The following is a 21746-nucleotide window of genomic DNA, read 5'->3' as shown; positions in this document are numbered from 1 at the left end:
TCTTTTAATCATTTTTTTCTTCTTGTAATTGTGATCATATTTGAATCTTGTGGATCAATAAAGTGTGTCTAATTATAATAATTATTTTATTAAATATCATAATGTCCTAAAACCAACTAGCCTGAAAAAAACATAAACCATGTAATGTAACAACATTACTTGGTTTATACAACAAAAAACAGTGCAATTAACAGTGCAATACATTTTCATAACATGGTCACTACTGCCTAGTTTCTCTTGTTATATTCTTATTTTTACTGTTATATTTTTATTCTTATTGTTGCTTTTTATTTTTATTCTTATTGTAATATTTTCTATTTTATTTTCATTTATACCCCTATTATTTACTTTTTACTTTTTAAATTCGATCTCAATTCTGTACACTGGAGAGTTCCTGAGGCAACTCTTGTGAAGGAATCAATAAAGTACTATCTATTTATCTATATGTTTCTTTCAATGCTATATTGTGCACTTTCAGACACTATTTAATTAATGAGCCTTGTTGAGATTGTGGGATTTAATTCGGCAATTAAATGAATTCGGATCTGATGTAGTCCATATTTTAGTATCTTGACAAAAATTGTGAGGGAAAAAAATGGGCTAAAAAGGAAACAATTGTCAAGGTAATTGATCTGCAGTGTCCATTAATGCACATAGTTTGGAAACAGACAAGCTCGTGTGGTTGCTTCTTGTTTAAAGTGACTAGAGCCAAAACTAACACATTAAGTCTTGGAGCCTGCAATGAAACTATGTTGCAGGCAGCGTGAAATAACTTCTCTCTTCACATGCAGCAGGATGCAGAGCGTGCACAGCTGATGGGGACGTGCACTCACCACCAGCGACCACTGTTGTTGACGGCCCCGGTGCCAGAGAGCGACGACACCAGGAGGATGCATGCGGCTTTCACACCCAGCAGAAGCGCCAAACTCCTCATCTCGCCCTTTTATTGATCATGCACCTTGCAGCAGGAGAAAACAAAAGGTTCAATCACTCTTCATTTTGCAGAATGTGTTTATTATTACAAAGACATAACAAATCATCTGATGCAGCAAGGCACATGCACATATATACTCACCGGTCCCCTATAACTTGAATGGATGGAAGAAGGATGAAGAGTCCACGCACGCAAAGGATGCTGCAGTCCTCAGTGTGTCCCTCTGAGTGATGCTCTGCACGGTGCGTGGAACGCGTGGGACAGTCCCGCAGACTTGATCCCCTCCGTGGTGACACCAGATAGGCAACACATTCTTCTCTTATTGAGTGCTACGAGGGGGAATAAAAAAGGGATTTGCTGCTCACATCTCCCTCTGTCTTTTTTTTCCCCTTCTCTCTCTTCCTCGGAGCCTTTTCAATAGGATTGGAGGGAGGGATAGTTAATGCGCTTCATAGGGCGCACAATGAATAAGGAAACACAACTGTGCAGAAAAGAGAGCGAGGCGGGGGTAGGGAGGGGTAATGGGGGCAATCCCTGGTATATTGCCCATATTATTTGCGGAATCTCACGGTCGGCATTCAGTCCACGCTGGGAATGTTTTGCCATCTCCATGCATATGCAGTCTTGCAGGGAAGGTGATGTCCTGCTGCAGATGTTACAGCTCAATATGAGACATCTAGAAAAAATGACCATTTTAAACCCAGTGGTTGGATTCGCCAACTCCTTAACCGCATCTCCTCGTCTCTTCACCATTAATACATGCTCTCTCTGTGCATGTGTGCAACCAAACTTTGTTTGTATAAATACAGTGTGTCCAATCACATGTTTGATGTGCTGGACCTGCAGCAACAAGAGAGGACATTTGGCTTGCAGACCTCCCTCGATGCATGCGTGCACTTTGGAGCATCTCTGTAACTTCTTCTTCTTAGTGTGTGACACTTATCTGCCCGATTTGCATACTTCCATATTAATGCATTAGTGGTGACAGTAAAAAAAGGAAGTGGGCTTTTGTAAAGAGGCTTTAATGACAGTCAGCCTCCATATAGTGCAGCCTATATGAAGGTGCTCAAACGGGGCTTCCTTGAGCAGTCATGTGACACCGAGCAGATTAGCTCCAATCCGGATAAAGGGGGGAGCCTTTTATATACAAATCAACTTCAAATCACTTTTTAAGCCACTTAGATATACACGCCAAGGCAGAATGCTAATGCACTTTTCATTGCTGCAGCTTAGGGAATGGAAGGAGATTAGATGAATTGGTGTCACTATGCTTGCCGTGTTCAGGGGGGGTTAAACTTCATTTTATACCAAAGTGTGCGTTCACGGCTTTTTTATAGGCTCACTTGTTTTGGTGCGTGTCACCTGGTACATTCCTGCAGCTGCATGCACCTGTGCTCCTTCTAGATGACAGCTCATTATGCATCGCAGCCAAGTTTGAAAGAATCCTATGGAACTTTATTATCCCCCTAATGTATACATTCTCTGAAATAAAGACTTTGGGATGACAAAGTGAAGTTGTCGCTCTGATGGAGGTGGTTGGCGGTATTAGGGGGGGGCGCATCGGGGTGTATTGTCTGTGAGGAGCCGCTTGCCTGCTGCTGCCTCCCTCTCGTACAGTGGCATCTAACCCCCTCTCATTCATCCATCTTCTTCACGCTTTCATCAACAAAGTACTCACATGGGTTCGTTCTGGGCCTTAAAAAAGTTGTAATTGATGATTGTTTTCAACATTTTGCAAAAGCAGACGTCAGTGCCTTCGTGAAGCTTGTGCGTAAAAGTGGAGATGAACTTTTACGCACAGACGCATGGGCCCACAGAAAGGAGAAAAGAGATGGGACGACTCAGAGCTGTAATATACCTCGGTATGAAATTTAATATATGCCGTCAGTGTTTGCTTAATTTTGTTTCACTTCTAATTTAGCTCAATTCAAATTAAATCCTTATAATATAAATAAATTGCTGCACGTTATCACAATCTATACTGTTCATTTTATACAAGTAGAGCTCCTGACTGTTAACAGTGTGCTTGTATGCCAATTTACATAACTCATCATGCAAAAATGAGCAACAGAAGATATTGATGTATCTTATGATTGACTGAGTTTGACGTACAGTATATACAGTATGTTTCAAAGGTGAATTTCAGCCAGCATTGTTATTGCGGTATATCTTCTCAATCAAAAACTAACTTGGATATACTTAGATAGTCAGTGTACAGTTTGTATTGCAGTGCTTTCAACTGGCGGCCCAGGGGCCAAATCTGGCCCGGGAATGACACTATACTGGCCCCTGAGTTCAGGTCAAAACTTGGGAGACACACATTTTCGTAGCAAAATCCTAAAAACACTATAGAATGCTTCTGTTGTCTAGAGGAACTCGGACCACTGTAAACACATTGGCAGAGCCTTGTATTGACATTTTAACCTTGCCAGCAAACATAGAACACTTCAGGATTTACACATCTGAGGCGTTCCTCAGGGCACCCCTTTAAGTCCTCCTTTTTGGCCCTTACATTTTTTTTGTAATGTGATTTATGTAACTAAGGTGTTGCTGTAACGTGTTTACTTATGCAGTCTGTAGTTCAACTTCTTTAGTTACACTACCATTCCTTAAGGTTCCATTTTAGGTCCTCTCTTTTTCCATCAGTTGGCCCTCTGGTCAGTTAAAAAGATTGTGAGAGACTCACATTTTTGCAGCAGATTCTTAAAAACACTAGAATGCTGTCAGAGAGATGATCTTTGCAGAGCGGTCCTGTAACTCTGATAAAATAAATCGGCCAAAATCATGGTTCTCAGAAAATATACAAAATAAGACAATATTGAAAAGAGAAGTCTGGCCCCCAGTCCTTAACTTTATGGAAATGTGTAGCCCCCAGAACAATTTAGTTGAATATCCCTGCAATAGATTGAGTCAACTGAAAGAGTCAACATAAAAGAGACATTATAGTCTAGATAGTTGGCACATACAAGTAATAGCGTCTTGCAAGTCTTACAAGTCAAGCATGGTGGTGCGAGGCTGTTGCTGGTGCTGCAGCTGCGGCTCATTGAGGGAAACATTTGATTCCCTGAACACACTTCCAAGATGACAGGTGCCTTGGTGAGGAAGTTAAAGGTGATTGAGTGGCAATGCAGGCAGAACTGCTGTGCACTGACTACTTTTAATTTATGTTTTAAGTTCAATTTCTATAGTATTGTCCCTTGAGAAAATATTGCTGAAACCACAGACTGACTGATGTGTATAACAGTGTGACATCATAGCACAAAAACACATCGACAATTAATACATTTTCAAATGGTACATTTTGTATTGTGCAGTGTTTCTATTAGTCCGTCCTTATATATGGTACAGAGAGATTATTTTGGCACTCTATAACTTCAAAAAATAAAAAGTTTAATATGGAGAGATGAAGTACAACATGCCAGAAATTGACCTCCAGAAGAAAGAAAGGTGTAAAAAAGTAATGCATCCGCATGCCTGCTAACATGAGGCTGACTTATGTCGGCCCTGTCAAACAACTTATTTACTGTATATTACATAACTGCAGTAGATACAACCTCTTTTTCACTTTGTATAAAACATATTCAACAAATGAATCCTCACCTTCATGTGGACTCCAAGAAGTATATATTCAATTCACACATGTCTATTGATTGATTTACTTGGTTGTTTTTTGCCCAGTGGGGGTGGGTGGGGGGTCTATCTCTGAATCTTCTGAACTCCTGCTTCTGTTGGATACTGCTGATGTTCTTTAGAGCACAACTGCTAATTGATTGATTCCAAAAAAACATTTGCTTCATTTGCTTCAAGACATGATTAATCAACACTCAATCCTGGACAATAGACTATGTTGGCTCTGTGATGAGGTGGCGACTTGTCCAGAGTGTGTCCCGAGTGCAGCTGGGATGGGCTCCAGCAACCCCGCCACCCCGAAAGGGACAAGCGGTAGAAAATTGGATGGATGGACTGAGATAAACTTTACTGATTCCCAAAGGATTTTTTTTCCATCACAATAGCTCAGTAACAAGACAAGAAGAAAAAAAGAACACTCTTGAAAGCACTAGAAAAGAGGAAAACATAAATTAGAATAAACAACTACTAGTGATAGAATATAATAAATAACAACATAATTAGTAGACTAAGTAAAATATATTTTTTAGGATAAATAATAAATAAATTATTACTGAGTAAGTTATTCAATCAATTATTGATTATTAGGCTAGGTAAATATTGACTCTTGAATTTGTTTGATAAAACACATAGGGCTTACTTAACAAGGTTTTGGAAATTATATTATATTATATTTAATATTAGATATTAAATTATATTTCATCAACTATTAATTATTTTTCATTACCAGACATTTGTAAAATTAACACTTTTTTCCCCCAAAAAACTATTAGGTAGTTGTTTTCATATCTAAGATTGTTTGTTACCATACACAACTGCTGGCATTGTTTGTTACAGAGCTGTGTGCTATAAAATAAAAAATAAAAAAACTTAATAAACAGACAATCCAACTTTAATTGTGGCCAATATTTTGCAAACAGCCGCCCGTGGGGCCTCCTCCTCAACCCCCCCGCTCCTCCTCCTCCTCCTCCTCCTGTAAACTTCAGGGCTCCTCTCGTCCTCTTGTCTTCACTCTCCGCTCCTTTGGCGGTGCATGGATAATAACCCTCTAACATCTTCTAAGGTGCAATTCTCCATAGCAGACGGGGACATCTTTACTGGTGTTTTAATGTCACGACGCGACAGAAGAAAATGGAATTATCAAACAAACTCCGCTTGGAAAGGTGTCCGATTTTGGCGACAGCATTATTATTATTACCTGCGTTAACGTAAGTGCACTTGAGCCGTTAAACGTGCAGATTCAAACATAGAAGGAAAAAACTGCAAGACAGATTTTTCATGGATTTTTACTTTTGATTGCATTTTTATCTATTTTATGTAGTAATGTTAATGTCAATTTACTACTTTATATGTGTTTTGATATACGAGATAGTTCTTCATATAGTAAAAACAAACAAACAAAAAAACTACCAATGGCTATAAAATAAGTTAATTCCTTAACAATTTAAAAAAACGTGTTTTTTAATCAGTATCTCTGCACTGCCTCCCTGCAGGGTGCTGTGTAATGACATCCTCAGCCTGAAGGTGGCAGGAGATCCAGTGCTAACCCCCAACTCCGTGTGCCTGCGCCTGGCAGGCCTCAGCAAGCGTCAGATGAGAATGTGCGTGCGCAGACCTGACGTGACGGCCTCGGCCCTGCAGGGGATCCAGGTGGCCATCCACGAGTGCCAGCATCAGCTCAGGGACCAGCGCTGGAACTGTTCATCCCTGGAGACCCTGGGCAGGCTGCTGCATCACAGCGACATCCTCAAGAGGGGTGAGGAAGCCAGGGGTGAGGCGTGCTGAGGGGGAGGGGAGAACTTTGGCGTTAGTGGTAAAACACCTTGATGTAACTCAAGATCCAGAATTTGGATTGTTGTTAATATGGACATAACTCAAAGAGTTCTGAACCATCCATCCATCCATTTTCTACCGCATGTCCCTCCAATTCTAATTACCTTTGGTACGACCCAAATAAGTTGATTACTTTAAACCAGAATCTTAATCCAGATCCAGTTCATGGATCTCAAAAGACAATTTAAATGTTTTAAATTGGTTTTGGTGGGTCGCTTCGGAATGACCCAAGAAGTTGACTGAACTAATGAACGTCACCTGAATTCAGATCTATAAATCTGTGTCGCTTTTGTGTTTTGTGTAACAAGCCCAACTAAAATTAGTTTTTAGTATACTGTAAGAATCTGGATTGTTTTTGTAAGTCAAACATCATGGACATCATTATGTCCATTGCTGGGTTGCATATGACGTTACGTCATACTTGCCAACCCTCCCGAAGTTTCCGGTAGACTCCCGAATTTCAGTGCCTCTCCCGAAAATCTCCCGGGACAACCATTCTCCTGAAAATCTCCCGATTTCCAGCCGGACAACTATATTGGGGGCGTGCCTTAAAGGCACTGCCTTTAGCGTCGTCTTTCACCTGAAAAGGAGACTATTATATATGTCTCCGTTATCCATAGGTTTATCTAGAACCCATAAAGTAGGCAGGCACGGAGCTATTTCTCAGCGTGTGTTTATTCCAGCCGACGTTAATACACTAACACACAACATCCGGATTCCCATCATGCATTGCTTCAAAACTACGGCAAGTTGTAATATCCAAAATTTCCAGCCGGACAAACAATATTGGGGGCGTGCCTTAAAGGCACTGCCTTTAGCGTCCTCTCACCTGAAAAGGAGACTATTATATACAGGTAAAAGCCAGTAAATTAGAATATTTTGAAAAACTTGATTTATTTCAGTAATTGCATTCAAAAGGTGTAACTTGTACATTATATTTATTCATTGCACACAGACTGATGCATTCAAATGTTTATTTCATTTAATTTTGATGATTTGAAGTGGCAACAAATGAAAATCCAAAATTCCGTGTGTCACAAAATTAGAATATTGTGTAAGGGTTAAATTTTGAAGACACCTGGTGCCACAAACTAATCAGCTGATTAACTCAAAACACCTGCAAAGGGCTTTAAATGGTCTCTCAGTCCAGTTCTGAAGCCTACACAAACATGGGGAAGACTTCAGATTTGACAGCTGTCCAAAAGGCAACCATCGACACATTGCACAAGGAGGGAAAGACACAAAAGGTTATTGCTGAAGAGGCTGGCTGTTCTCAGAGCTCTGTGTCCAAACACATTAATGGAGAGGCAAAGGGAAGGAAAAACTGTGGTCAGAAAAAGTGTACAAGCGATAGGGATCACCGCGCCCTGGTCAAGATTGTGAAAAAAAAAAACATTCAAAAATGTGGGGGAGATTCAGAAGGAGTGGACAGCTGCTGGAGTCAGTGCTTCAAGATCCACCACCAAGAGACGCTTGAAAGACATGGGTTTCAACTGCCGCATACCTCGTGTCAAGCCACTGTTGACCAAGAAACAGCGCGAAAAGCGTCTCACCTGGGCTAAGGAAAAAAAGAGCTGGACTGCTGCTGAGTGGTCCAAAGTCATGTTTTCTGACGAAAGCAAATTTTGCATTTCCTTTGGAAATCGAGGTCCCAGAGTCTGGAGGAAGACAGGAGAGGCACAGGATCCACGTTGCCTGAAGTCTAGTGTAAAGTTTCCACCATCAGTGATGGTTTGGGGTGCCATGTCATCTGCTGGTGTCGGTCCACTCTGTTTCCTGAGATCCAGGGTCAACGCAGCCGTCTACCAGCAAGTTTTAGAGCACTTCATGCTTCCTGCTGCTGACCTGCTCTATGGAGATGGAGATTTCAAGTTCCAACAGGACTTGGCGCCTGCACACAGCGCAAAATCTACCCGTGCCTGGTTTACGGACCATGGCATTTCTGTTCTAAATTGGCCCGCCAACTCCCCTGACCTTAGCCCCATAGAAAATCTGTGGGGTATTGTGAAAAGGAAGATGCAGAATGCCAGACCCAAAAACGCAGAAGAGTTGAAGGCCACTATCAGAGCAACCTGGGCTCTCATAACACCTGAGCAGTGCCAGAAACTCATCGACTCCATGCCACGCCGCATTAACGCAGTAATTGAGGCAAAAGGAGCTCCAACCAAGTATTGAGTATTGTACATGCTCATATTTTTCATTTTCATACTTTTCAGTTGGCCAACATTTCTAAAAATCCCTTTTTTGTATTAGCCTTAAGTAATATTCTAATTTTGTGACACACGGAATTTTGGATTTTCATTTGTTGCCACTTCAAATCATCAAAATTAAATGAAATAAACATTTGAATGCATCAGTCTGTGTGCAATGAATAAATATAATGTACAAGTTACACCTTTTGAATGCAATTACTGAAATAAATCAAGTTTTTCAAAATATTCTAATTTACTGGCTTTTACCTGTATGTCTCCGTTATCCATAGGTTTATCTATAACCCATAACACGGTGGCCGAATGGATATAGTCACTCATGAACGGTCAGAGAAGCTAAGCACAAGGCGGGGGCAACGCAGTATTATGGGCCGCCTTGCAAGCAACATTCCGTTCTCATTTGCGGATGTTTTCAACAAATCCGTGAAGGATATGTTCCCGGATTCAGAGATCGCTCGCCAGTACTCAAATGGCAGAACAAAATATGTATATATATATATAAATATAATAAATACTTTAATTTCAGTGAATTCTAGCTATAAATATACTCCTCCCCCTTAACCCCGCCCCCCCTTCCCCCGACCCTGCCCACCCCCCACCCCCCAATCTCCCGAATTCGGAGGTCTCAAGGTTGGCAAGTATGCGTTACGTCCGTTTTTCTTCTTCATGGCTTAATTCACATGATGGTCAAGCAGCTTGAGCGTGGCGTTAAAACAAGTGAAAGTGAGTGTAGAGTTTGAGCAGAAAATGCCGTATTGATGTTCTGTTGTTGGGTGTTCCAGTCTTTCAAATAGAGAGATAGGAAAGAGCTTTCATAGAGTCCCGAAAGAAGTGGTTCATAAAGGTAATAAAGTCAGGGGAAAATGAAAGTGCGTAAAAGGAAATGGCTCCTAAAAATATCACTTTTATCATCTTGTGTAATACAATCGGACCGCTTGTGTCTGCAGCGATCACTTTGTAAAATGTTTGTTTGAGAAACTTTCTGTGATGCAATCGAGTTTGTTCTCTACAATAGTAGTGTTTGGTAGCAGATTAATGTAAAACAACAACAACAAGTAATTAAATGTAAAAAAAGGACAATAGATCACATTAGTCTGTATTTGTTTGTGGTTGCTATGCGTAAATATAACTTCAAAGACCTGCTTGTGCAAATAAATTAAAGTCATGTTAAGTCCTAAGAATAAATATAGTGATTGTGGGTCTAATCCACCGTATTTTCATTGTTTATTTTAATAACAGAAACTAAAAGCTTATGTTGTTGTGCAGGAAAGCCAAGTGCTTTATTCCACACGAATGACCACATTATAGCGTCTATGGTGCTATTTGTTAGCATCAAGAAAATATCTTTGATGAATAGATCTCTCGTAGGTTAGCAAACATTGCTGAACAACATGGACATTTATAGCTAAATAATGAGACAAAATATGAACTTCACACCATAAAAACAATTGCAGACATGAATTGTAGATCAAACTAATATTTGTAGCAGGAAATTAACTGCAAAAAACGTATCCTTTTTCTCATTAGCGTCACAATCACAGCAGCACGGCACTCGTTATGCCAATCAAGTACGTTATATTGATGCACGAATAAATCCAATGTTGTCTTTCACCAATTAATGCTTAATTTATGGACCACTCCAGATGTAAAGACATGATGTGTTTCCAATCTTTTCTTCTCTAAATCCATGTGTGTCAAATTAAGTGAGGGTATAGCGGGCAGTAATGTCTTGGTGATGATGAATAGTTTACATTTTTCAAAAATAATTTTTCTTTTGAGTGTATAAATCCACTATATCCCATTTTAGATATTTTGTCATGATTTGCCTCCAAATCTTTCAAAATACGCCAAAATCTGCACAAATGCAAATAAACAGTAGCCTAATGGGACACTAGACCATCACCTGAAACCCGGAAGTCCCTCTAAGTCACCTGATTGCAACCCAGCAATTCTAAAGTATCTTCAGCCCATCCCTCCCCATCCCCCTAAAAAGTTTCTCAGCCCCCCAATAATTAGGCAAGGCAAGGCCATTTTATTTAGAGAGCACAATTCGTACACAAGGCAAATCAAAGTGCTTTACAGAAAATTAAAAGAAGGCAACAATAAAACATAATATCATCATAAAAACAATCATTAAAATCATTCAAATACTGTAGATAAAATACTTTTAGTTGTCATATGCACAATAAAATAAACATGTTTTCAGCTTGGATTTGAACATTGCCAATGATGAGGCCTGTCTCACATTTTCAGCAAGACTTCCAGATTTTAGAATCATAAAACTGAAACTCAGTTTCAGTATGTTTGGTGCAGACTCTGGGCACCAGCAGGAGGCCACTCCCTGATGTTCTCAGAGGTCGAAATGGTTCATATGGTCCTAACATGTCAGAGATGTACTTTGGCACAAGACCATGAAAATACCTGTACACAAGGAGAGCTGGTTTAAAGTCTATTCTCTCAGAAACAGGAAGCCAGTGCAGTGACTTAAGCACTGGACTAATTTGGTTGTATTTCCTGGTTCTAGTCAGGACTCGAGCAGCAGCATTCTGGATGTACTACCGCTGCTTTACGGCTCGCTGAGAGAGCCCAGTGAGAAGGCCAGTACAGTATTCGAACCTGCTGGAGACAAAGGCATGGTTTAGACTTTCTAAGTCTGCTTTTGACATTATATTTAAAAGCTGCCAATGTTATTGACTTAATGTTGCTGCTGAAGTTCAAGTCTGAGTCCATTATTACCCCTAGATTTCTAATTTGATCATTCGGTTTCAATGAGAAGGTCTCAAGGTGACTAATAATAGTTTATCTTTGCTTCTGTGGGTCAAAGACAATGATTTCAGTTTTGTCTTGAGTTTAGCTGAAGAAAATTGTTTTGTATTCACACATTGATCTGTTTGATGCAGTGACAAAGTGAATCAACAGGCCGTCAGGGACACTTAGATCTGAGTGTCATATGCATTGTTGTGGAAGAACACATTGAAGCTTCATATTAGCTGACATAGTGGCAGCACGTACAAGTTCAACAATAGGTTGAAGAAATTACATATAATTACATTACATATAAGTTTGCACAGAACCAGCAAGAATATGTGTAAAATACATTAAAATTAAAAATAATAGCCCTCCAAATCAGTATTATTTGATTAAAATAATTGTAGAGGTGGCAATCAGGACCAAGTTGATGTCAATAATCATTAATTGTGCAACTTTAAACTATGTTTATGCTTATTAATTTTGTACAGGATTTAACGCCAACTGAAGACGGGGATGCTTGTAACTCAAATCTTTGCTCTCAGTTTATAGCATAACAATTAACCGACAGACAGCTGGTACCTCAAAACATTAGTCAGTCCAAGTATTCCTGTATCTAATGTATGTACAGTACATATGTGCACCAGGCAATAAAAAAACAGGCAGGCGCAGTGTACCTTGTCACTGTACACAAATCATAAGTAAAATAATATCCAGGTGTAAATGTCAACTGTACTTTGTAAATAAGTACTGTACAAATGTGGTTAGCGTCTGAATATACTGGAGCAGCTGTCCATACAGTAGTAATTCACATGTCTTGTATTTTGACACAATATCAGTACAGTGCTGTAGATCTAATCAATTATTGCCAGGCAATAATAGACATCAGTGAACATTTCTTTTTGAATTATGAAACTAAATGTATTTGGATGTTTCATAACTAATTTCCTTTTGGATATATTCACAGGCATCTTTCTTCATGAACAAATGTAGCCCCAGCTTGTAGATTAAATTCCACCTAATGAACTAATTTCGATTAGTTAGTATAGATTTTATAGCTTTTTATGTGATCTTTAAGATCAAGTAGAGGAAAGGGCATGGGTCTATCAGAGAAGAAAAACAGGTTGAGCCAACTGGTCCTAAAAATGCTCTGAAATAATCATTAATCAATAAAACTGATGTTGGTGCGGTGAAACATTTCTGCAATGTGAATTTCACACACATTCCTTAGCGCCCTCCTAGGAGCCATGACCCCCTACCTTTCAATCCTAGTGATATCCTTGGCGAGCATAAGTGTACTTAATTTTCTTGATGGAATTTAGCGCAAACTATCAGAATGAGGTCAAGTTAAATAACCTGTCTGAAAGATGGTTTGACGAGCAGCTTTAGTGTGACCCAAAGACCGTTAACACTTTGGACCATGATCCGTATGCAAAAGCCAGAATTTGGATAGTTTTTGTAACATGGAGATGAATGAAAAACAAATTAAATTAAGTACTTCTGATGAAATGTGGTACTTACATTCAGTTTGGCTAAAGAACAAAATGATTAGCATCCGACCAGGATTTGGATCTGGGTTTAGAGTACATATCTGGATAGCTTTAACATGGATATACTGTAATTCCAATGTGTTTTGAACAAACATTAGTGTGTAGCTTTGGTTTCAACTGAAGATAAACTGATTAACGTTTGATGTCATCTGAATCCAGATCTAGAACATGTATATGGATTGTTTTAGTAATACAGACTTAAGTCGGAAATGTTATGAAATAATTTTGGTGGAATCTGGTGTCACTATTTTCACAACTACCAGAGATCTCAATCCAGATCTGGATCTGGACATAGCTCAGAATATTTCTGAATGCATGTTGATGACATTTTCCATGCAGCTGTGGTATAACCAAGTGCAAATGCTTGATTCAAAACAGTTCTTAGTGCATTTGGCTAAGATCTGGTGTCCAGCTTTGGTATGACCTGAATGTTCATTGTTGAGTTGATTATGTTTTAACAATGTTCTGAATCCTGATGTAGAATTAGGATTTGGATCGTTTTCGTTACACAAATCAAACTAAAAGCGTTTTTTTAAAGGTGCCATGTATAATAATGTGGCCAGAAATGGTACTGCAATCACAGTCAAAATTCTGTAGTCCCCTCCCCATGTCCATGACTGAGTTTGCCAGATACGCAGCCAAATCCGAATCCGACTCCAAGGAACTTCAAATGGCAATCGACGAGTCTTACGCTGTAGGTTTGTCTTGTTTATGCTTCTTGCAAGGTAGTGTACTAAGTAATTATGCCACATTTTACTGATGTCTATTAGCCAAATGTATTTGTAAAGTTACGCAGCAATATTTTCATCGGGAGTCGGCACAGATTGTTGGCATTACCCTGCTAGAATGTCTAGTTTGACCGCACGGACCACCGTTGAAATAATTATATAATCACAATTATATTAATCACATAGGCCTACTTTGATAGCAAACCAAGGCCAACAGTAAAATGACCGCCACATTTGGTTCAGCATAACTCCATGTTGCATCCAAAGTGACGCACTGCATTCTCTGCCATTTACACATATCACCATATTTCAGTGCAGAGTGCAATTCTATGAGCCAACCCACGTTACGCATAAACCACTTTAGGCAGAAATCATATAGCCTACAGCTACTACCATGCCAATACACAAAGTAGAAAATCATTACATGTAATGCATTATATTGTGTCAAGCAAATACAACCCCATATGTGTTTGATGCACATACAGTACCAGAAACCGCAATTAGCTGTGCTAATGTTGGAATGCATTTCATCAGTGTATCAGCATTTTGAGAACGAAATAGGCACTGACATTACCCATATCCATGTAGGTTTTATTTGTCGAAAATATATTCTGCCCTGTCAGTGAGATGACACATCGACATACAAGCTAACGGGCATTTATTTCCCTCGTTAGCCTTAATGTCGATGTGTCATTGACCGGGCTAGCATGCTAACTAAGCATTACACTAATATGATGGTGCTTCGCTCCTAAGCATTCGTTGCACGAACATACTAGTTTTGTTAGACAAGATCATAAACTGTATTGGACAATATAGTTTACTTACGAAATGTCCTTTTCCATTTATTACAATTAATAAGAAAACGTAATTGCCTTACTTACCTATCGAGGAAATTAGCAAGTTTGGCGTCAGATGAAAAAAATCTTCTTTGCCTTCAATCATCTCTATCTTTCAAAGGCATCCCTAATACAGATCCTTGTTTTGTTGCTGGCTTTGTCATGAATAAGTTGAGAATCGTAACAACGCCTTTTAGATTTACTAAGGTCTGACATGTTTAGTAACTTTACCAGTGACAGTAGCCAGACGAAGGTGGCTGTGCGTAACTGGCAACCTGGATGTGACACACTCACAGACTTTCTAATTGGTTAAACGGTGGAGGGCGGGGCATCGAAATTAAAACAATAACAAGATTTCGAGGCTGTAAATCTAATTTTGAAATGGGCATATCCCGGCTGAACTACTGTTATCAGTTATAGGGGTATTCAAAAAGAACATGATTTATTAATGCCTTTTGACATATCAGAGCCATTTAATGATAACTTGACATGAAATTATTACATATGGCACCTTTAATGAAATTTGCTGTGTTTTTCATTGTATGAACCAAAGACAACGTAATTAATGTCTGCTACTGATCTGGATCTAGAATCGGGATCCATCATTTGATGGCTCAGAGTAGAGGTTGTTTTACACAAGGTTATACTCGCTTTGACTGGCCGTTACTTACAGTGTACATTTGCTTTCTCAAGGTTTCCGTGAGAGTGCCTTCACAATGGCCTTATTATCAGCGGGTGTGGCGCACTCCGTGAGCTCAGCCTGCAGCATCGGCAAGCTGCGAGGATGTGGCTGCGAGGGCAAGCGTCGCCAGGACGATGACAAGCTGCGGTTGAAGCTCACACAGATGCAACTGCAGACGCTGCAGAAGGGTGGACTGGGGATGACTATGGCACGCTCGCTACCCTTAGGTCACCATGACGACCTGCCTGCTGACCTACACTCTGTCCACCACCCTGTGGGGCTTAAGCCTTTTCAGGATGAGCTGACCTCCATGCAAGAGACATGGGAGTGGGGGGGCTGCAACCATGAATTTCGTTTTGGGGACCGTTTCTCCAGGGAGTGGCTGGACTCTCGGGGAGCTTCCAGAGACATCCACGCTCGTATGAGGATACATAACAACCGAGTGGGACGACAGGTGAGCATTTAACGTTTTGAAATGGACATTGTATTCACATAAGTCTTGGGACACATGTTAATCAGTTTAATAATCAATCAAGTCTTCTTTGAATGCTTTAGTGGGAACAGATAACAAAACTAACTAACTGTCAATGCTTACAGGTACTCACGTGTTTAAATAAAACATTCATGCTGCAAGTCAAACATATAAGATGGCGTGAGCGACCAAAATAGACTTTTATCTTGTTTCTGCTTGTTTGCTGCTCCTAAATATATAGGATATTTTTCTGGTAATGTGCTGCGTCATCGATGTAGTGCTATTGTGAAATACCATCTCTGCTTGATAGTCCAAACATTTTACTACGATGTCTGTCTTTTGCAGTCTGAAGTGTTCGCAAAACCTTTCACGACTTCTCTCATCTTCTTTGGGCCCTTTTCTCTCTTTCTTCCTCTTTGAGCAATCTTTCTCAGCACTTGCTGTCCCCACACATGCACACAAACACACATACAGGCCACAACACTTGCAGTCTCGAGAACTTTTTAATCATTAAACTCATTAAACTAAATACAATTTAAAGCTTTTTCTAACCAAATAAGTGATGAATCATTGCAGCCCAACTTGAGGGCGCAGACATCAAACTTCTTTGGACCAACTGACAACACTAATTCCCACCGACACCCTCCAAAATCCAAAGTCTTCACTGTAGCATGAAAGCTGTAATAAAACCCTGATCCTGTAGTTATAATGGACAAGTGTCCTAATATTTGTATCCATATGGTGTGCATCATTGTTGAGGGCGACCATCTACGATCTTCTACTATCTTTCTTCCCTCAGATAGTGGCTGACAACGTGAAAAGAAGGTGCAAGTGTCACGGCACATCAGGGAGTTGCCAGTTCAAGACATGTTGGCATATTTCCCCAGAGTTCCGGCTCGTAGGTTCGATCCTCAAGGAAAAGTTCCTGTCGGCCCTCTTGGTCAACTCCCAGAACAAAAACAACGGCGTTTTCAATACCCGAACAGGGAACGGCGGCCGCAGGAGAATGGGCGAACTGAACAGAGGCCGTCGTCGAAGCGTATCCAGAGAGTTGGTCTACTTTGAGAAGTCTCCCGACTTTTGTGACGGTGACGCGTCCATAGACTCCCCGGGCACACAGGGACGCATCTGCAACAAAACGGGCCACAGCACGGACAGCTGCGGCTCGCTTTGCTGCGGCCGAGGACACAACATATTGAAACAAACTCACAGCCAACGCTGCAACTGCAGGTTCCACTGGTGCTGCTACGTGCTGTGTGAGGAGTGTCGCATCACGGAATGGATCAGCGTGTGCAAATAAATGACCACGCTGTCCTGTCCTGACTGCACAGACATTTTTGGGGCTCAAAATCTCCTTTAATCCCCTCTGCTGTTTTGCGCCTTATATCTGACAATGTGGGGCACTTTTCTCTCCTCACTAGTGTCAGGTGTGTATATGCCTTTTATAGCTGCTGTTATTGTCAACGATTGAAGAGGTGTTGGAGTAGATGCTTAAGTCGCAATCATAGACCACTAAAGAGAGCCCAGCAAAATGCTGCCTCCCCTCATTGTACAGTAGCAATGTACTTTAACGCCTACATGTATATATGTAAATCTATTTGTATTAATGCAATTACCGAGTGGCTAAGGGGCTGATTTTAGAAGCATCTTCAACTCTGCTACAATAGTTGTATATATAGCACTTGTGGCTTGGATAGCACTACAAATTGGAACTTGTCTTTTTTTACATAATTAAGTTAGATATTTGCTTCCTTCACAGATTTAGAAGGACATATGCAAAACCTTTGTAGCTGGTATACTTCCATTTAAAGACGGGAAATCATCCGTTTTAAATAAATTCTGTGACTGAGCAATTACTTCATGGAAGAGATTGCTTGTGACAACGATGCTGATGTCATGTGTGACTCTTTGCTAAGAAATCTTCACTGTGCTCTCGTGTTTTTTAGTCATGCACTGATGCACGCCTGTCGCTGTGTGAAAGAGGGAGCGCTCAATGCGGCACAGATTTTGGAGGCAAGAGCTTTTTTTTTTTATATAGCTGTGAGAGGGGCTTTTAATGGCTGCAGGGTATATTGTTTCCTTAGAGTATGACTTTTATTACTGAGGAGTCGCATCAGGAAAGCAGAGAGACTTTGCTGCATCAGAGATCATCTGCCCAGAGCTCATAGAAGTCACTGGAACGTGCTGCTCAGGCGCCGTAACCCTGTTTCCTCGGCAATGGACCATGTGCAGTAAGACACGCAGGTACTGACAAAAAGTGCACACATGAATTGTGATCAGCAAAATTCTAATGTCGGCAGCAGTCTGACATTACAGCTGCATCTTCCTTAATATCTTGGACGTCTGCACGGGAAGCCTATCCTGCCACTGGATTTAACGCCAATGAAGTACTGTTTGTATGGACTTAGGTAAATACCTCCAGACTCCTGAGGAATGAGAGCGCCGGTGGCTGAATGGACTGCTTAGTGAGGGGGAAAGAGACAGTGACTGGTTGGGAATGATAAGGTTCTGGATTTCTGCGTTGCATTTCATCCTTCATCCTTTCACCCCAGAGCTGCTGAAACGGCGAATTTCCTGTCCTTGCTTCTACCATGTGTCGGACAGAGGTTGGTGGACGGACTTTCTTTCCCTCATTGCTGCAGACCAGGAACACATCGACAGCGGCCGAGTAATGACAACCAGACCGGGTTGAAATTAAAGAGAGGCAAGCAGAGAGAGAGGAAGTCGGGGGAGATAAAAGCGGCCCGCTATGATTGACGTTATGATTATATGTATAAAGTGAGGCGATTTAGTGTGTTTAGCTGGATACAAAGATAGAGAGATAGATCCGCGCTGTAGCAAAGGACAAACGGGGGTACGGGGAAGGGATTCATAACGCACACTCTGTATGAATACAAGCCTCAAAACATCTGCTTCTCAACTCCCCTTTCATTTTTGATGTGGGGACAAGGCCCGGGAAGGAGAGCCGCAGAGAAAACACAAGGAAGCAGCTACCCAGAACATCAAAGCCCCTGTCCTCTTCATGCAGGCCCTCATTAGTTCAGCTAGCAGAACCAACCAGACTTGTGATTGTGTTTGCTGGGGTGCACGCTGGCAGACACTTCAGAGGAAAGCTTCCTTTAAGTCAAAGCTCCCCACCACCACCACCACCACCGCACCGGGCCCTCTGTAACCCCCCTGTAACCTTCGCCAAAACTCTCAGCTCACACAAAACCCGCCATGCTCTCCCCACCATCCGCTCCACCCCGTAATCTGGTGTGCAGCTGCAAACATCTGGTCCCCGCTTCGCTACTCTGCCTTCAACCACCGGATTGATAAACACATCTGGAGTCACATCAAGTGTCACAGAAGCCACTTGTATTAGGAATCATATTTAACCCTCAGGGAACAAAAGCAGACTTGTTGTCCTTTTCAATTATTTCACAGGTGTACAAAGCACTGGCAGTTATTCTACAATTGCCCAAAGCCAAACAGGACATTAGTCTTTAAATTTTTCAAATGGCTAACATTTTAAATGATTTGTTTGACTTTCTTTGCGCAAATCTCTGAAATAATTACAGCCCCAAACAAAGTATCATACATGTAATCTTTTTTTCTTCTGAAATCTCTGTCAATTTCAGCCCGACACAAAGTACCAAACATGTCATTGTTTTTAATACTTTAAAGGCCTTTTGATCAAATGATGGCACAGTTGTCAATTAGTATAAATTTGCATAATTTGAGTTATTTTGCTCATTTAATTTTATGACACCATCTGATAAAAAGGCCTCAAAAGGGTAAAAAAAAACATGTCAGTCACTGAGAAATTTGAAACTGAAGTTCATTCAGAAATTTGAGCAAAAAAAGTACAAAAAAAAACCACTTTCAAAAAGTTTTATGTCCTGTTTGGCTTTGCAGATAAATAAATGTCAATATGACTCTACCTGTTTGTGATGTAGACTCAGGCTGGTTGATAAAATGAAGACACTTTTTAAGATTTATGGCGGTTAACAATTTAAAAAAAATGGAAATATTGTGCACACGTGTGAACCCAAACATCTTTGGATGACGCCTTTGTAACTGCATTTAAGACAGGGGATGTGTGACAAAAGTTCCATTATGGCACTGGCGCCAACGTAATCGGCTGTAAACACACTGGGAAGAAATGTGCGATTGGTCCGTGTACTTTCCATTCATTCTATTTCCAATTCTGAAACGCAAATCAAAAAACTAAATTAGGGCCGTTTTTCTATTTTTATTATATATGGCAGGTTTTAAAAACACCAAAAAGGGTTGATTCATTAAAATATTGCCATAAAATTGGATTTTGTGCTGTTTTCCTTTTATGGATTTTTATTTTTCCAGATAAACACAAAAATCCAATTTATGTTAATCCAAAATGCAAAAATGCGTGGTTATCTTTGTGATGACAAATTGAACCGGAAGCAGTATTTAACCTTTTCTTCTCGTTTAGCATGTTTTTTAGCATAACGCTAACATTTTTGTTCAGCAGGAGTCCTATTTTTGTTTTAAAAAAGTCTCATTAAATTGTTGTTAAACTTTTGTTTCAGAAATGAAAATAGAAAAATTGGCCCGAAATTTGTTTTTTGATTTGCATTTAAGAATTGTAAATAGAATGAACAGGACAGCGATTTTTATTCCAATTCTGAATCAAATCATAATTTTTCACGGTGGCAGAGGGGTTTGTGCGTCTGCCTCACAATACGAAGGTCTTGAATAGTCTTGGGTTCAATCCCAGGCTCGGGAACTTTCTGTGTGGAGTTTGCATGTTCTCCCCGTGACTGCGTGGGTTCCCTCCGGGTACTCCGGCTTCCTCCCACCTCCAAAAACATGCACCTGGGGATAGGTTGATTGGCAACACTAAATTGGCCCTAGTGTGTGAATGTGAGTGTGAATGTTGTCTGTCTATCTGTGTTGGCCCTGCGATGAGGTGGCGACTTGTCCAGGGTGTACCCCGCCTTCTGCCCGATTGTAGCTGGGATAGGCTCCAGCGACCCCGAAGGGAATAAGTGGTAGAAAATGGATGGATGGATGGACGGATGGACTTTTCTATGAATCAATAAAACATATTTGTTTTAAAATATGTTTTTTTCCCCGGTTTACTTGTTGCACATGTTCGTCATATGTCAGTTGCTAAAAGGAGCTTTTTGTAACTTGTTTTGTTTTATCATATTTTTACCCCTAATACCATATTGCGAGAGTAGTTTTTAATAAAGAATCAAGTTGAATCGTGAATCGATTCTGAATATAATCCTCACCCAGAGAATCGGAATCAGATCGAATCGTGAGTTGTTGAAAGATTCCCATCCCTATGGACAACAGCAGTCCTGACTTTTATAAATGCACACACATTTCCCTGCAGCGCTGGTCACAACAGCAACACAACACTTCCTCTTTATGCACCAATCATGTCACGGTGATTAAGGTGCATTCAGAACATCAACATTACTGCTGGAGCGAGTCCACTTTTAATTTTTTGCACATTCTCTGTGTTTTGTATAGCTGCCAGTATTGATGCGACAATTATGACAACTTGTTGTGGATTTTATTTCACATTATTGAATTTATTACTTAATAATCATTTTATTTATATCACTGAAGTATTTAAAGTCCTGTTTTGTTTAACTAAAATGTCACAACATTCTGTAAAAATAAAGGCATTGTTTTTAAACACATTTTTGTATGTTTTCCATTTTTTAAGTAAGACACGTTTAAGCACCGAATCGCCTCAAAGCCCTGACTGTGCCGAGGAATTCAGTCCATAAACATTATGAACAGACCCTGTGACATGGCTTCATCTGGCCAGGATCTTCAGCTCTCACTGGATCGGTTTGTAGCCGCGTGTGAAGCGACTGGGATGAGAATCAGAACCTCCATGTCCGAGTTCATAATTCAAATCAACGTCACAGCCTGACATTGAATCAACGTTGTCAAAAAGTATGTTGTTCAACGTTGTATTTGTGTTGCAGAATATTGGTTGGGAAATTACCAACATTCAATGGTCAAATCAACGCCGGAAGCCAACATTGATTAAACGTCATCAAAAAGTATGTTGTTTCAACGTTATGTTTGAGTTGCTCAATGTCAGGACCTCATTCAGCAAGTTCTCAACATTGTTTTAATATC

General features: G+C 40.4%; 1 protein-coding gene across 3 annotated transcripts in view; it reads left to right on the top strand.

Moving 5' to 3' along the window:
* wnt10b (wingless-type MMTV integration site family, member 10b) overlaps nt 1-17666 on the top strand; it is a 46210-nt gene extending 28544 nt beyond the window's left edge. The window contains exons 4-7 of one of the 3 annotated variants that reach the window (XM_061985998.2): nt 792-981; nt 6055-6317; nt 15160-15602; nt 16420-17666. In XM_061985998.2, coding sequence (XP_061841982.1) covers nt 792-981; nt 6055-6317; nt 15160-15602; nt 16420-16920 — 1397 coding nt within the window. In that variant the 3' untranslated portion in view covers nt 16921-17666. Of the gene's footprint in view, nt 1-791; nt 982-5613; nt 5770-6054; nt 6333-15159; nt 15603-16419 lie in introns of those variants that run through there. The other 2 variants (XM_061986016.2, XM_061986007.2) reach the window with 2 other exon arrangements.
* The last annotated feature ends 4080 nt before the right edge of the window (nt 17667-21746 follow it).

This window comes from Nerophis lumbriciformis, linkage group LG01, assembly GCF_033978685.3.
Source record: "Nerophis lumbriciformis linkage group LG01, RoL_Nlum_v2.1, whole genome shotgun sequence".
NCBI classification, from domain to species: Eukaryota; Metazoa; Chordata; class Actinopteri; order Syngnathiformes; family Syngnathidae; genus Nerophis; species Nerophis lumbriciformis.
This window is presented reverse-complemented; position numbering and strand designations above follow the sequence as displayed.